Below are 14244 nucleotides of genomic sequence, written 5' to 3'. Positions count from 1 at the left end.
GGTCGCGGAAAGCCGCCCAATTGGGCGGGAAGCCCGCAGACCTGGCAACTTTACTGTTAAGGTTCGTTACTCAGCACACTCGCCTCAGGAACTAAGCCCAGCCCCAAAGAATTCCTTCCAGGCAGCCCAGACCCCAAACACAGGAATCACAGTTTCAGAGAAAAAGAAAAAAGTTCACAGCAAAAATAGAGCACAAATTGCAGTTTTTAGGCAATAGGATAATAGACAGAAAGGTTTAAAGAGGACACACCCTAGTATAACAACAGCGTTTGTTTTTTTTCTGTAAGTTTATATAGATGAATTAAAGATTCAGAAAAGATTTTAGATCACTGGCAGCTTCTGCCAAAAAACAAACAAACCAAACCAGCACAGAAATCCTTTGCTCAGCCAACAGGTCAGGCAGTCCTTCCCCTTTCTCCTCTTTATGTAGTCTTCAAACTACCTGACTGCATACAATTAGCCCCTCCTGCCACATGTTGTTAAGATTCCTGCTGGACTCCTAACTGTGAAGGTAGGTTACTCAGCAGACTCATCGCAGGAACTAAGCCCAGCCCCAAAGAACTCCTTCCAGGCAGCCCAGCCCAGCCCCCAAAAACAGGAATCACAGTTTCAGAGAAAAAGAAAAAAGTTCACAGCAAAAATAGAGCACAAATTACAGTTTTTAGCATAGGCTATGCCTCCCCAGCAACAGCAGGATGGATCAGCTGTTTCTATAGAAATGCTAAATAGTATTAGTAGTAGTTCTCCTGCAAGTCCTAATTGCAGCAGCTGCAGTGAAAAGTCTCTAGCCTGGTGTATAACCAGTTGTAATTTGATTACCTTAATGCTGGAGAGCAGAGCAGGGGGGTTGGCTGGAGCAGTTCACACCAAAGAGACTTTCACTGACCCCTGAAATTTTAAAAGTGCTAAAAATAAGTTTTAAAAGTATTTGCATTAAATCTAATTGCAGAATTTAGGTGCTAGGAAGTGGGATTGGTATGCTATGTACTCAAATTTGCTCAAGCCATATGCAAATTAGTCCGTTTTTGGGAGGTTCTCATTTGCATATTTATGGGTAAAAATTGTTGGAAATGTTTACAGCCTTAATGTTAGGCATGGCTCTGATAAAAAATGTGAACTTTGATCCAAAAACGAAGGGTTTAACTAGTGTTTTTGACTAAAAATTCCCATTAGAGTGTCTGTATGTTAATCTGCATTCAAATAGAGCTCTCTGATTGGATGAGCAGCTCCTGTTAGAAACTGCCTGGGAACAGAGAGGAGAGAATCAATGGGTGGGTGTGTATGGATGGCTGGAGAGGGGGAAGGGGAGAGGAGAGAATCAATGGGTGGTATGGATGGCTGGAGGGGGGCCGGGGAGCGAGGACAAGAAATGAAGAAGAAAGGCAGAAAGTAAAGAAATAAATGGAAAAGAAGCCCTAGAAACGGAGTTAAGAGGACAGATAGCAGCAGAATCGGATACTGGGCCAGCATGATCAGAAAAACAAAGTCACTAGACAACAAAGGTAGAAAAGATCATTTTATTTTCATTATAGTGTTTGGAATATGGCCACATTGAGAATCAGGTGCTCAACATTAAATGTTTATATTTATTTACTTATGTATGGCATTTTATCCCACATTAAACATGAATTAGAATGTTTTGTGGCTCTACATGAGAATTGTGATATTATGATCCTTGTTTCATATTGTTGACGGTCTGCATTTTCCGTATGGGTGGTATATTGGTGTATTAGGTTCTGCCCAGTGTAATATTTATGGTACAGTAAGGTTCTGAGTGTGTTTTTGCACAAAGTTGTGCATAGTGTTTTGCAGTTGAGCGATTGTTGTTAGTATATGCTTTGAGCAACCACTTTATTCTTTGATATATGATACATATCTAATATCTAAATTTAATAAAAGGTATTAATTGTGACTTTTATTTTTATTTATTTATTTTTTCTGTGTATTATCAGACAATTATGGATTTAAGCTCCACCCCTGGCCCCACTCCTAACCCCGCCCCTTTTAGCCTCCCCAAACAGTTGGGCCACCGACCGCCTATGGTTTTTAGGCAATAGGATAACAGACAGAAAGGTTTAAAGAGGACAGTGTTTTGTGTGTTTTGTGTGTGTGTAAGTTTAAATAGATGAATTAGATTCAGAAAAGATTTTACATCACTGGCAGCTTCTGCCAACAAACAAACCAAACCAGCTCAGAAATCCTTTGCGCAGCCCACAGGTCAGGTAGTCCTCCCCCTTTCTAGTCTTTATGTAGTCTTCAAACTACCTGACTGTATACAATTAGCCCCTCCTCCCACATGGTGCTAAGATCCCTGCTGGAATCCTAACTGTTAAGGTACATTTCTCAGCACACTAGTCTCAGCCCCCAAACACAACAATCACAGTTTCAGAGAAAAAGAAAAAAGTTCATAGCAAAAATAGAGCACAAATTGCAGTTTTTAGGCAATAGGATAACAGACAGAAAGGTTTGTGTAAGTTTAGATAGATGAATTAAAGATTCAGAAAAGATTTTAGATCACTGGCAGCTACTACCAACAAACAAACCAAACCAGCTCAGAAATCCTTTTCTTAGCCCACAGGTGAGCAGGTTGATGTTGTGTATCTGGATTTTCAGAAGGCATTTGACAAAGTACCTCTTTTCTTCTTTTTCTTAGCTTTGGTTTAAAGTTTTCTGCTTCGATATTAAAATACATATATAGAGAGAGATTTTTTCCTTTATTTCTTAGTTTTTCTTCCCCGTTTGAAGTTTCCTTTCTTTTTCGTCGCAGCCACCCTTTAGGCTACTCAGCCAGGTCATTTTTTCTTTTTTTGTGCCTCTTTATTTGGCACAATCGAGGCTTTTAATTTCGCAGCTGCTATTTTCCCGTCCATGTCATCGAAGGCTCCCAGTGGCTTCAAGCATTGTACTCGCTGCAACCGGACCATCTCCAGTACCGAACCCCACGCGTGGTGTCTTCAGTGCTTTGGGCCTGACCATCTGCCAGCTGCCTGTATGCTGTGCCTGTTGATAAAGGAACAGACCCAAGTGGCTCAGGAAGCTCAACGTGCGAAACCTTTTCCAGATCGGTCCGGTCCTTTGACGTCGGCATCGACATTGGTACTGAGGTCGGCAGCATCAATGTCGACGTCGAGGAAGACAGCGACATCGATAGTGCAGGTAATGACTGCTGAACGACCGCATCGCACTGAGAGCAGCGAGGCATCAAGTGGGTCTCCACCTATCTCGAGGCCTACTGCTCTGCAGGCCCCCCGAGACCGACCTTCGTTGCACCCGGCCTCCGAGGAGGCATGAGGATTCCACGTCTTCCTCTTCGGTACCGAGGAGTCTCGATGACGGGCATCGAGCGAAGGCAAAGAAGCACCGTCATCGATCTCCTTCCGTGCATGGTACCGAGAGCACGTAGCCGAGGCAGTCGGCACCTGAGAAGCGTCAGTGCTGGGAGGACTGCTCACCCTCCATACAAGAAGTGCCGATGCGTCGGTCAACTTGCAGCCTGGTACTGGCTCTCAAACCTCCTCAGATTCTAGCACCGACTCCTGCACAGGCCCCCCAGTCTTTTCCGATGGAGGTTCTCGACGAGCGCATCAGGGCCCTTCTGCCAGAGCTTCTGGAGGGATTGCTGGCCAATCTGCTTCAGTGTCGGGGGTGCTTGCGCCTTCTGTACCGACTGCAGAAGTGGCATCTGGGCTGTCGCCTGTGGTGAGGTCTCCGTCCTCAGTGCCGCTTGCAGTACCAGCGTCTGCCGCCACCCGGGTCGATTTCCCCTCGACGTCGGTGGAGGAAGCTTCGCAGGAGACCAGGCAGGGGTCAACTTCTCGACACCCCCCACAAAGTCGTCAATCCTCGACGTCGAGACAGGCTTGGGTTTGGGCTGCTCTTAGGGAGCTTTTGTCTGATACCGATGAGGAACACTTGTGGGAAGAGCAGGAAGACCCCAGATACTTTTAGGAGGAAGAATCGAGTGGGGTTCCCTCTGATCCTACTCCACCAATTGAGAGTAGAATGTCTCCACCTGAGAGTCTTTCTTTCTCATCTTTTGTTCAAGAAATTTCTAAAGACATTCCATTCCCTTTGGAGGTTGTGGATGAGCGCAGGGCCGAGATGCTCAAGGTCTTGGATTATCGTTTTCCGCCTGCTGAGGTTGCAACGGCCCCCTTGCATAATACTATCAGGGAAGTACTTATGCGTAATTGGTTGTGCCCTCTTTCTAACCCAGTGGTTCCCAAAAAATCCGAGTCACAGTACAGAGTCCATAGAGAGCCTGTAATGGTGAAGGCCCAACTTCCTCACGATTCCATGGTGGTGGACTCTGCTCTCAGAAGAGCCAAGAGTACTAGAGACTATGCCTCGGCACCCCCAGGCTACCCCTAGACTCTCTAGGACCTTGGATTCTTTTGGGAGGAGAACGTATCAGGCCGCCATGCTCGCCGCCAAGATCCAAACTTACCAGCTCTACACGAGCATCCATTTGCGGAACTCGGTGAGGCAACTGTCTAGTTTGGTTGAAGCACTTCCTCTGGAGCTTGCCGAACCTTTTCACCAGGTAGTCAGGCAGCAGAAGGCGTGTCGCAAATTCCTGGCCAGGGGGACTGACGACACTTTTGATGTAGCATCCTGAGTAGCTGCTCAGGGTATAGTGAAGCGCAGCCTCTAATGGCTGCGAGTCTCTGGCCTGGATCATAAGACCCAGCAGCGAATGGCGGATGTTTCTTTGCCGGGGGGGGGGATAATCTTTTTGGAGAGAAAGTAGAGGACATGGTCGATCAGATCAAAAAGCACCATGATGCTATGGATTCTCTCTCCCGCCGGGCGTCTTCTGCTACCACCTCCTCATCCAGGAGGTTTTTTGGAGGGAGGAGGAGTGCTCCCTATTCCTATAATAGACGTAGGTACACTCCTGCTTCTCGGCAGCTGGTTCAGGCTCAGTCCCAGCATGCGCGTTCTCGTCAACGCTGTGCGCCTAAGGCCCCTAGGGCTCCCCAGGAAAAGCAAGGGATGGGCTTTTGACTGGCTACAATGCAGCATAGCCTTGGAAAAAGTGTCCGTGCTGGACGGCTTGCCGGTCGGGGGGAGGTTGATATTTTTTCACCAAAGGTGGCCTCTTATAACCTCCGACAGGTGGGTTCTTCAAATAGTCTGGTTAGGATACACTCAATCTGGTATCCAAGCCTCCAAATTACCCACTGAGAGCTCAGTCCTTCAGCTCCCAGCACAAGCAAGTACTTGCAGAGGAACTCTTCGCCCTTCTAAAGGGCAATGCGGTTGAACCCGTTCCACCAGGGGACGAGCGGCTGGGATTCTATTCCAGGTACTTCCTTGTGCAAAAGAAAACAGGGTGGATACATCCCATCCTAGACCTAAGGGCCCTGAACAAATTTCTAGTCCAAGAAAAGTTCAGGATGGTTTCCCTGGGCACCCCTCTTCCCATGATTCGGGAAAACGATTGGCTATGCTCTTTGGACTTAAAGGATGCCTATACTCACATCTCGATACTTCCAGCTCACAGGAAGTATCTTTGATTTCGGTTGGGAACTCAGCACTTTCAGTACTGTGTACTACCCTTTGGCCTCGCATCCGCGCCCAGGGTCTTCACAAAGTGCCTGGCAGTTGTCGCAGCATCACTACGCAGACTGGGAGTGCATGTGTTCCCTTATCTTGACGATTGGCTGGTGAAGAGCACCTCGGAGGCAGGTTCTCTACAGTCGATGCGGATGACTATTCGACTGCTGGTGCTACTGGGGTTTGTAATGTCCCGGTACAGAAATTGGAGTTCATTGGAGCTCTGTTGGACACACGGACGTCTCAAGCTTATTTTCCCCAGGCAAGGGCAGACAATTTCCTGTCTCTAGTGTCCATGACTCGAGTGTCTCAACAATTCACAGCTCAGCAGATGTTGAGACTCTTAGGACACATGGCCTCCACAGTTCATGCAACTCCCGTGGCACGTCTACATATGAGATCAGCTCAATGGACCCTAGCTTCTCAGTGGTGTCAGGCCACAGGGGATCTAGAGGATGTAGTCCATCTCTCCACCGAGTTTTGCAGATCCCTTCAGTGGTGGACCATTCAATCCAATTTGACCTTGGAACGTCCATTCCAAATTCCTCAGCCACAAAAAGTGCTGATGACGGATGCATCCCTCCTGGGGTGGGGAGCTCATGTAGATGGACTTCACACTCAAGGAGCTTGGTCCTTTCAGGAAAAAGATCTTCAGATCAACCTCCTGGAATTACGAGCGATCTGGAGCGCTCTCAAGGTTTTCAGAGATCGGCTGTCCAACCAAATCATTCAAATTCAGACAGACAATCAAGTTGCTATGTATTACACCAACAAACAGGGGGGCACCGGATCTCGCCTTCTGTGTCAGGAAGCCATCAGGATGTGGGTTTGGGCGCACCATCACGGCATGCTTCTCTAGGCCACGTCTCTGGCAGGCGTAAAAAACAGTCTGGCCGAGAGGTTGAGCAGGATCATGCAACCTCACGAGTGGTCTCTGAACATGAATGTTGTCCACAAGATCTTCCGAGAGTGGGGCACCCCCTCGGTGGATCTTTTTGCCACTCAGATCAATCATAAAGTCCCTCAATTCTGTTCCAGATTTCAGGCCCACGACAGACTAGTGTCGGATGCCTTTCTCCTTCATTGGGGGACAGGCCTTCTGTATGCGTATCCTCCCATACCTCTAGTAGGGAAGACTTTGCTGAAACTCAAGCAAGACCGTGGAACCATGATTCTGATAGTGCCTTTTTGGCCCCATCAGATATGGTTCCCTCTTCTTCTAGAGTTGTCCTCCGAAGAACCGTGGAGATTGGAGTGTTTTCTGACCCTCATCACCCAGAATGAGGGGTCGCTTCTGCATCCCAACCTCCAGTCTCTAGCTCTCACGGCCTGGATGTTGAGAGCTTAGAAGTTGCCTCCTTGGGTCTTTCAGAGGGTGTCTCCCGAGTCTTGCTTGCTTCCAGGAAAGATTCCATGAAGAAGTGTTACTCTTTCAAATGGAAGAGGTTTGCCGTCTGGTGTGACAGCAGGGCCCTAGATCCCTTTTCTTGTCCTTCACGCACCCTGCTTGAATACCTTCTACACTTGTCAGAGTCTGGTCTCAAGACCAACTCCGTAAGGGTTCACCTTAGTGCAATCAGTGCTTACCATCAACGTGTAGAAGGTCAGCCTTTCTCTGGACAGCCTTTAGTAATTCATTTCATAAGAGGTTTGCTTTTGTCAAAGCCCCCAGTCAAACCTCCACCAGTGTCATGGGTCTTAACGTCGTTCTCACCCAGCTGATGAAAGCTATTTTTGAGCCACTGAATTCCTTCCATCTGAAGTACCTGACCTGGAAGGTAATTTTCTTGGTGGCTATTACTTCAGCTCGTAGAGCCAGTGAGCACCAAGCCCTGGTAGTGCCTGCACCTTATATCAAGTTTCATCATAAGAGTAGTCCTCCGCACTCCCCCTAAGTTCCTGCCAAAGGAACCAGTCAAATGTCTTGCCAACATTCTTTCCCCGTCCACATACCTGCCCTGGTGTAGACAAGTTGCATACCTTGGACTGTAAGAGAGCATTGGCCTTTTACGTGGAACGGACAAAGCCCTATAGACAGTCTGCCCAGCTGTTTGTTTCTTTTAATCCCAACAGGAGGGGAGTTGCCATCGGAAAACGCACCATCTCTTATTGGCTAGCAGATTGTATTTCCTTCACCACCGCCCAAGCTGGGCTGACTCTGGAGGGCCATGTCACGGCTCATAATGTCAAAGCCATGGCTGCGTCAGTGGCTCATTTGAAGTCAGCTTCTATAGAAGAGATTTGCAAGGCTGCAACGTTGGTCATCAGTCCACACATTCACATCTCACTACTGCCTTCAACAGGATACCCGACGCAACAGTTGTTTTGGGCAGTCAGTGCTGCAGAATCTGTTTGGGGTTTAGAATCCAACTCCACCCTCCTAGGCCCATTTCTGTTCTGCTCCAGGCTGCACTCTCACTTAGTTGTGTTTCTTTTTAGGTTAATCTATATTATGTCCTCGCCGCTGTGAGGCCCAATTTACCAGTGTTCATTGTTTTGAGTGAGCCTGTGGGCTAAGGATACCCCATCAGTGAGAATATTTAGCCTGCTTGTCCTCGGAGAAAATGAAGATACATACCTGTAGCAGGTATTCTCGGAGGATAGCAGGCTGAATATTCTCACAAACGCTTCCCCCTCCCTTTGGAGTTGTTCCAATTCTCTACTTTGCTTTTTATTTAACTGAAGAGGACACACTCGCGTCGTGAGTGGGAAGCCACGCAACGCAGCGTTCCAGAGACTTCTAGTTTTTCCAAAGTTCTTACGGTCTCCTGGGCCGTCGCGGATGACGAGCCATCAGTGAGAAAATTCAGCCTGCTGTCCACGGAGAATACCTGCTACAGGTATGTATCTTCATTTTCAGGTTCCTCTTTCCCACATGCATCACTTTGCACTTGCTCACATTAAAAGTCATCTGCCATTTAGACGCCCAGTCTCGTAAGGTCCTCTTGTAATTTTTCACAATCCTCCCACGATTTAACGACTTTGAATAACTTTGTGTCATCAGCAAATTTAATTACCTCAGTACTTACTCCCATCTCTAGGTCATTTATATATATGTTAAAAAGCAGCAGTCCCAGCATTGACTCCTAGGGATCCCCACTAACTACCCTTCTCCATTGAGAATACTGACCATTTAACCCTACTCTCTGTTTTCTATATTTTAACCAGTTTTTAATCCAGAATAGAACACTGCCTCCTATCCCATAACGTTCCAATTTCCTCTGGAGTCTTTCATGAGGTACTTTGTCAAACACCTTTTGAAAATCCAGATGCACAATATCAACCGGTTCACCTTTATCCACATACTTGTACACCCCTTCAAAGAAATGTAATAGATTGGTGAGGCAAGATTTCTCTTAACTAAATCCATGTTGGCTTTGTCTCATTAATCTATGCTTTTGAATATGCTCTGTAATTTTGTTCTTTATAATAGTCTCTACCGTGTTACCTGGCACCAACGTCAGGCTCACCGGTCTGTAATTTCCCGGATCTCCTCTGGAACCTTTTAAAAAAATCGGCGTTACATTGGCCACCCTCTAATCTTCCGGTACCATGCTCGATTTTAAAGATAAATTATATATTACTAACAATAGTTCTGAAAGTTCATTTTTCAATTCTGTCGGTACTCTGGGATGAATACCATCTGGTCCAGGAGATTTGCTACTCTTCAATTTGTCAAATTGTCCCATTACATTCTCCAGGTTGTCATGGTTGTGACCGTGCCCTTATGTTCAGACATACTATTTCTCTATATCTAGCTCTGTGACTTCTCCAGTCTGCCTTTTTCCCTGTTGTTGTTCTTCTTCCTGTTAGCCAAGCCTCACTTTGGTCACCCTGCTTCTGCTTCATTTCCTACTTGCAACATCATCAGCCTACTCCTTTAAAAGGACCCAGGGAGCTTTCCTGCATTGCCTTTGCAACAGGTCTATTTTCCTTTTCTTGTTGTACTGTTTGATTCTGAGGGAACTGGTCTTTTTAAGCTGTGTCTCTGTGGCACAGCCCTGAGCCTTGTGTAAGTGGTTTTGGTTTGAATTTGTTTGGATTACTTTCCTGTTAGGTTTGCTCTCAAGCAAAACCTTCTTTTATTTCTCTGTATGTGTTGTTCTGCTTTAAACCTGTATGGATTACTATCCTGTTAACTTTACTTCCAAGTAAAGCCCTGTTCTGTTTTTCTGTGTGTGGTTCTGGTTTCAACCTGAATAGATTCCTTCCTTGTTATCTAGGCTCTCCAGCATAAGCCTATTGCTTCCTTGTGTGGTTTCTCTTGTTTCCTTTCACTGTTCAGAGAGCCAGTTGTTGCCAGTCCAGCTGCTTTTCTTGATTAGTATGCTTTTACAGCCTAGTTACTTTTTTTGATTACCTTGCTCCCATGCAGCTGGGTGTGCTCTGTCTCTGCCTGCCTTTCCCTTCCCTTCATGGTTGAGTTCTGGTAAGAACATTGTTTGTTTTCCCTTTGTTTGCTTTTTACCTTTGACTGCAGTGTAAGCCCTGCATCTTTCTGATGTGTTTTAGAAGCAGCCCTGCCCTTTAGCCTGCTTTAACTCTGTCTGCTGTGTCTGTCTCCTGAATCTTGTGAGCATTGCTCCTTATTTGATCTGTGTATGTAAAGGCAGATTTCCCTGTTTGCTTACTTTTCCCTTTGTGTCTAGTGTCTGTTATTTGACTCTGTGGCACAGCCTTGTGTATTACTATAAGTGGCTTCCCTTTACCCTTGTGTGTTGTGTGGCCAGCCTTGTGTATTTCTATGAGTGGCTTCCCTTTTCCCTGAGTGCTGTATGGCACAGCCTAGCGTGTTCCTATGAGTGGCTTCCCTTTTCCATGAGTGCTGTATGGTATAGCCTAGAGTGTTCCTATGAGTGGCTTCCGTTTTCCATGAGTACTGTATGGTATAGCTTAGAGTGTATTCCTATAGTTGGCGCCCCTTTCCCCTTGAGTGCTGCGTGGCAAGCCTTGTGTATTTCTATGAGTGGCTTCCCTTTTCCCTGAGTGCTGTATGGTACAGCCTAGAGTGTATTCCTATAGTTGACTCCCCTTTACCTTTGAGTGCTGCGTGGCCAGCCTTGTGTATTTCTATACTGGCTTCCCTGTTCTCTTGTGTGCTGTGAGGCACAGCCTAGTGTATTCCTATAAGTGGCTTCCCTTTTTCCTTGAGTGCCTAGTGGCACACCCTTGAGTATTCCTTTGAGTGGCTTCCCTTTTCCCTGAGTGCTGTATGGTACAGCTTACAGTGTTTCCCCATGAGTGGCTTCCCTTATCCTTGAGTTCTATATGGCATAGCCGTGAGTGTTCCTTTGTGTGGCCTTGTCCTGAGAGATCCCTGTGTGATTTCTCTTTGAGTCCTCTTTGTGAGGGTTCTGGTTGTGTTTGCTTATTCGTTTAGCTGTGACTACTAGCGAAACTTTGAGCGGTCTCTCTATGTGGCACGAGTGGGCCATTCTTCCGTTTAGCTGTGTCTACTAGCACAGTCCTGTGCATCCTCTCTGTTTGATTCTGAGTGGGTGGTTCTTCTGTTTGCTGTGACTACTAGCTTAGCCTTGAGCTGCCTCTGTAGCTGAGACCCACTAGCTCAGCCTTGAGCTACCTCTCTATGTGATTTTCTGTTTGACTTGGTTAGGATTATTCATTTATAGCTGTGTCTACTAGCACAGTCCTGTGCATCCTCTCTGTTTGATTCTGTTTGAGTGGGTGGTTCTTCTGTTTGCTATGAGTACTAGCTCAGCCTTGAGCTGCCTCTCTAGCTGGGACTAGCGCAGCCTTGAGCTGCCTCTCTGTGTGATTTCTGTTTGACTTGTTAGGATTATTCATTTATAGCTATGGATCTAGCACAGCCCTGAGTGTCCTCTCGCAGCTGTTTCTCTAAGTTTTGTTTTCACCGTTCTTCTAATTTTATCATAGTCTCCTTTTTGAAAGTTAAATGCTAACATATTGGATTTCCTGTGTATACTTACTCCAAAGCTAATATCAAATCTGATCATGTTATGATCACTGTTATCAAGCGCCCCATCACCATTACCTCCTGCACCAGATCATGCGCTCCACTAAGCACTAGGTCTAGAATATTTCCTTCTCTTGTCGGGAAAAGGGTAAGGAGACTAGATAATAAAGTTTGCTTGCTTTTTTTATTTTAAAATTCTGTGTTTTTCAATATCCTACAATTCCTTTTTTAAACCCTAATCTTTAAGTTGCCAAGCTCAGAATAAAATAATGTCATTCACAGAGATGTCCTCTTCTCTCAGAACTTCTCAGAAAGAAAGTTAAGAGGGACCTTTCCTCTCTATTCTAAGGAGACTATTTCAAACCAACCCATTGAAGCTAGTCCACTAATCAAATTGCCCTTAGTAACCTTAGCAAATATTCTACTTCCTCACACCTGAATTAACACCTGATTCAGGTCAACTGCAGTGCTACCTCTCCAGCAGGCAAGAACAGAGAATATATCCTTTTAATACTCTTGGCTGTTAAGTTTCTACCTCTAGAGAAATTTTCAGTTTAAAACCAGAGAAAAGGGGTTGTACACTATGGAAACTAGTTAATAATACTTGCTTCCCTCTCTTATATTTTTATTTTCTTTCTAAGACTGAACTGGGCCCTTCTGTGCTTTCTAGAGACTATCTGTTAATGCTGTGGCAGAAACTTCACGTTTTAAAACTATGGGGAAAAGGGTTTGGAGACTAGCTAATACTACTACTACTACTACTACTACTACTTAACATTTCTAGAGCACTACTAGGGTTACGCAGCGCTGTACAAATTAACAATTAAGGACGGTCCCTGCTCGGAAGAGCTTACAATCTAATAAAGTTTGCTTGCTTTTTTTAATTTTAAAATTCTAACTATGTTTATTAATATCCTACAATTTCTCTTTTAAACCCTAATCTTTAAGCTGTGGCAGAGACTTCAAGTTTTAAAACTATGGGGAAAAAGAGTATGGAGAGACTAGCTAATAAAGGGGTCTTTTACTAAGGTGCACAAACGTGAGCACGCCTTAGTAAAAGACCCTCAAAGTTTGCTTGCTTTTTTAAATTTTAAAATTCTATGTTTTTCAATATCCTACAATTCCTCTTTTAAAACCCTAATCTTTAAGCTGTGGCATAAAGTTCAAGTTTTTAAAACTAGGGAACAGGGTATGGAGACTAACTAATAAAGTTTGTGTTTTTTTAAATTCTGTGTTTATCAATATCCCACAATTCCTCTTTTAAACCCTAATCTTCAAGTTACCAAGCTCAGAATAAAATAATGTCACTTATCCACAGAGATGTCCTCTTTTTTCAAATCTTTTCATTTTGAACCTTAGATCCTACATCATTCCTTTGTCCTTCCATCCCATCAGCCCTTTTTTTCAGGTACTCCCCCATTTTAACAAAGTTAGCATGCTTAAAATCCAGGATTTTTAAATTTTATGCATCTGCATTCTTCTTTAGCTCTTTCATCAAACCATACATTGTAGTGTTCACTATTGGCCAGGTGGGCACCCACCCTGATGTTGGATACACTATCTCCATTTGTGAGCACAAGGTATAGCATCATCCCTCTCATCCAGGGTTCTGTTACCATTTGTCTTGGCAGTGCACTTTGAAAAGCATCCACAATTTATCTACTTCTTTTTGATTCTGCAGATGGGACCTTCCAATCTGCATCCACTAGGTTGAAATTCCCCAACAACGGTCCCTCCTCCTTCATTTCTAACTTTTGAATATTTATGACCAAATTTTTGTCCAATGTCCCTGTTTCTGTTGGAGGTCTGTAGGCAACACCCATGTGGATGGATATTCTATCTTCTCTTTCTAAGACAATCAATAGTGCTTCTTCCTCTCCCCAGGTCCCCTGCATTTGAGTCACTTTAATATTGTTTTTCACATATAAAACTACTTCTCCACCTTTTTGACAATCTCTGTCTTTCTTAAATAGAGTATAGATAGCCTAGTACATTTGCATCTCATTGATGGGAGTCATTGAACCACATCTCTGTGATAGAAACAATATTCAAGTCTGCCTGTAACATCTAGTGTCCTTTTATGTGAATCTAAAACAAGTTAACCGTATAATATGAAATATAAATGCAAATATTATGACATTTCAACTGTTATAAATAGGTGATAATGTCAGAGTTTTCCAGATTTGAACTTTGTTCTGACCGTTTCTTCTCTTGTTAGTCTGCTGATCTTGAGGATGCCATGTTCACAGCCCTGGTAAAAGACCGACCCCAGTTTGTGCGCCTCCTCCTGGAGAATGGATTGAATTTGAAGAAGTTCCTAAGCAGTGAGGTGCTGATGGAACTTTTCTCTGAGAACTTCAGTATCCTTGTTTTCCAGAACCTGCAGATTGCCAAGAACTCATACAATGACTCGCTCCTTACCTTTGTCTGGAAGATGGTTACCAACTTCCAAAGAAGCAAAAAAGAGGAAAAGAACAGCAAAGATGAGTCAGAAGTGCAGGTGATAGTAAGTATGCATCTCTCATATACTAAATATGTTGCACTTTTTAAGTAATCCATTTTGTGGTACAAGTCCTGTATGGTGACTGTTTTGCACTCCCATTTAGCTTACAGGTAAGGCATTTGCAATCTACTATGTAAACAGTACATTTGCACAGGGTAGCAATTCCATGGGGGTCACATCTCACAAATGAGCCTGAAAGCTGCAGCCCAGTTCATCCTCTCTACCACTCTTCCTTTCTCTAATGGTC

The 14244-nt window shown here is 44.7% G+C and overlaps 1 protein-coding gene across 1 annotated transcript in view; it reads left to right on the top strand.

Annotated features, from left to right (window-relative positions):
• The window catches only part of TRPM8 (transient receptor potential cation channel subfamily M member 8), a 1843971-nt gene that overhangs the window by 913328 nt on the left and 916399 nt on the right, over window positions 1-14244 (top strand). The window contains 1 exon segment of the mRNA XM_030210821.1: window positions 13713-14000. Within this exon segment, the coding sequence (XP_030066681.1) occupies window positions 13713-14000 (288 nt within the window).

Source organism: Microcaecilia unicolor, chromosome 7 (genome assembly GCF_901765095.1).
Source record: "Microcaecilia unicolor chromosome 7, aMicUni1.1, whole genome shotgun sequence".
NCBI lineage: Eukaryota > Metazoa > Chordata > Amphibia > Gymnophiona > Siphonopidae > Microcaecilia > Microcaecilia unicolor.
Note: the sequence above shows the minus strand (reverse complement) of the source record. Positions and strands in the feature narration are given on the sequence as shown.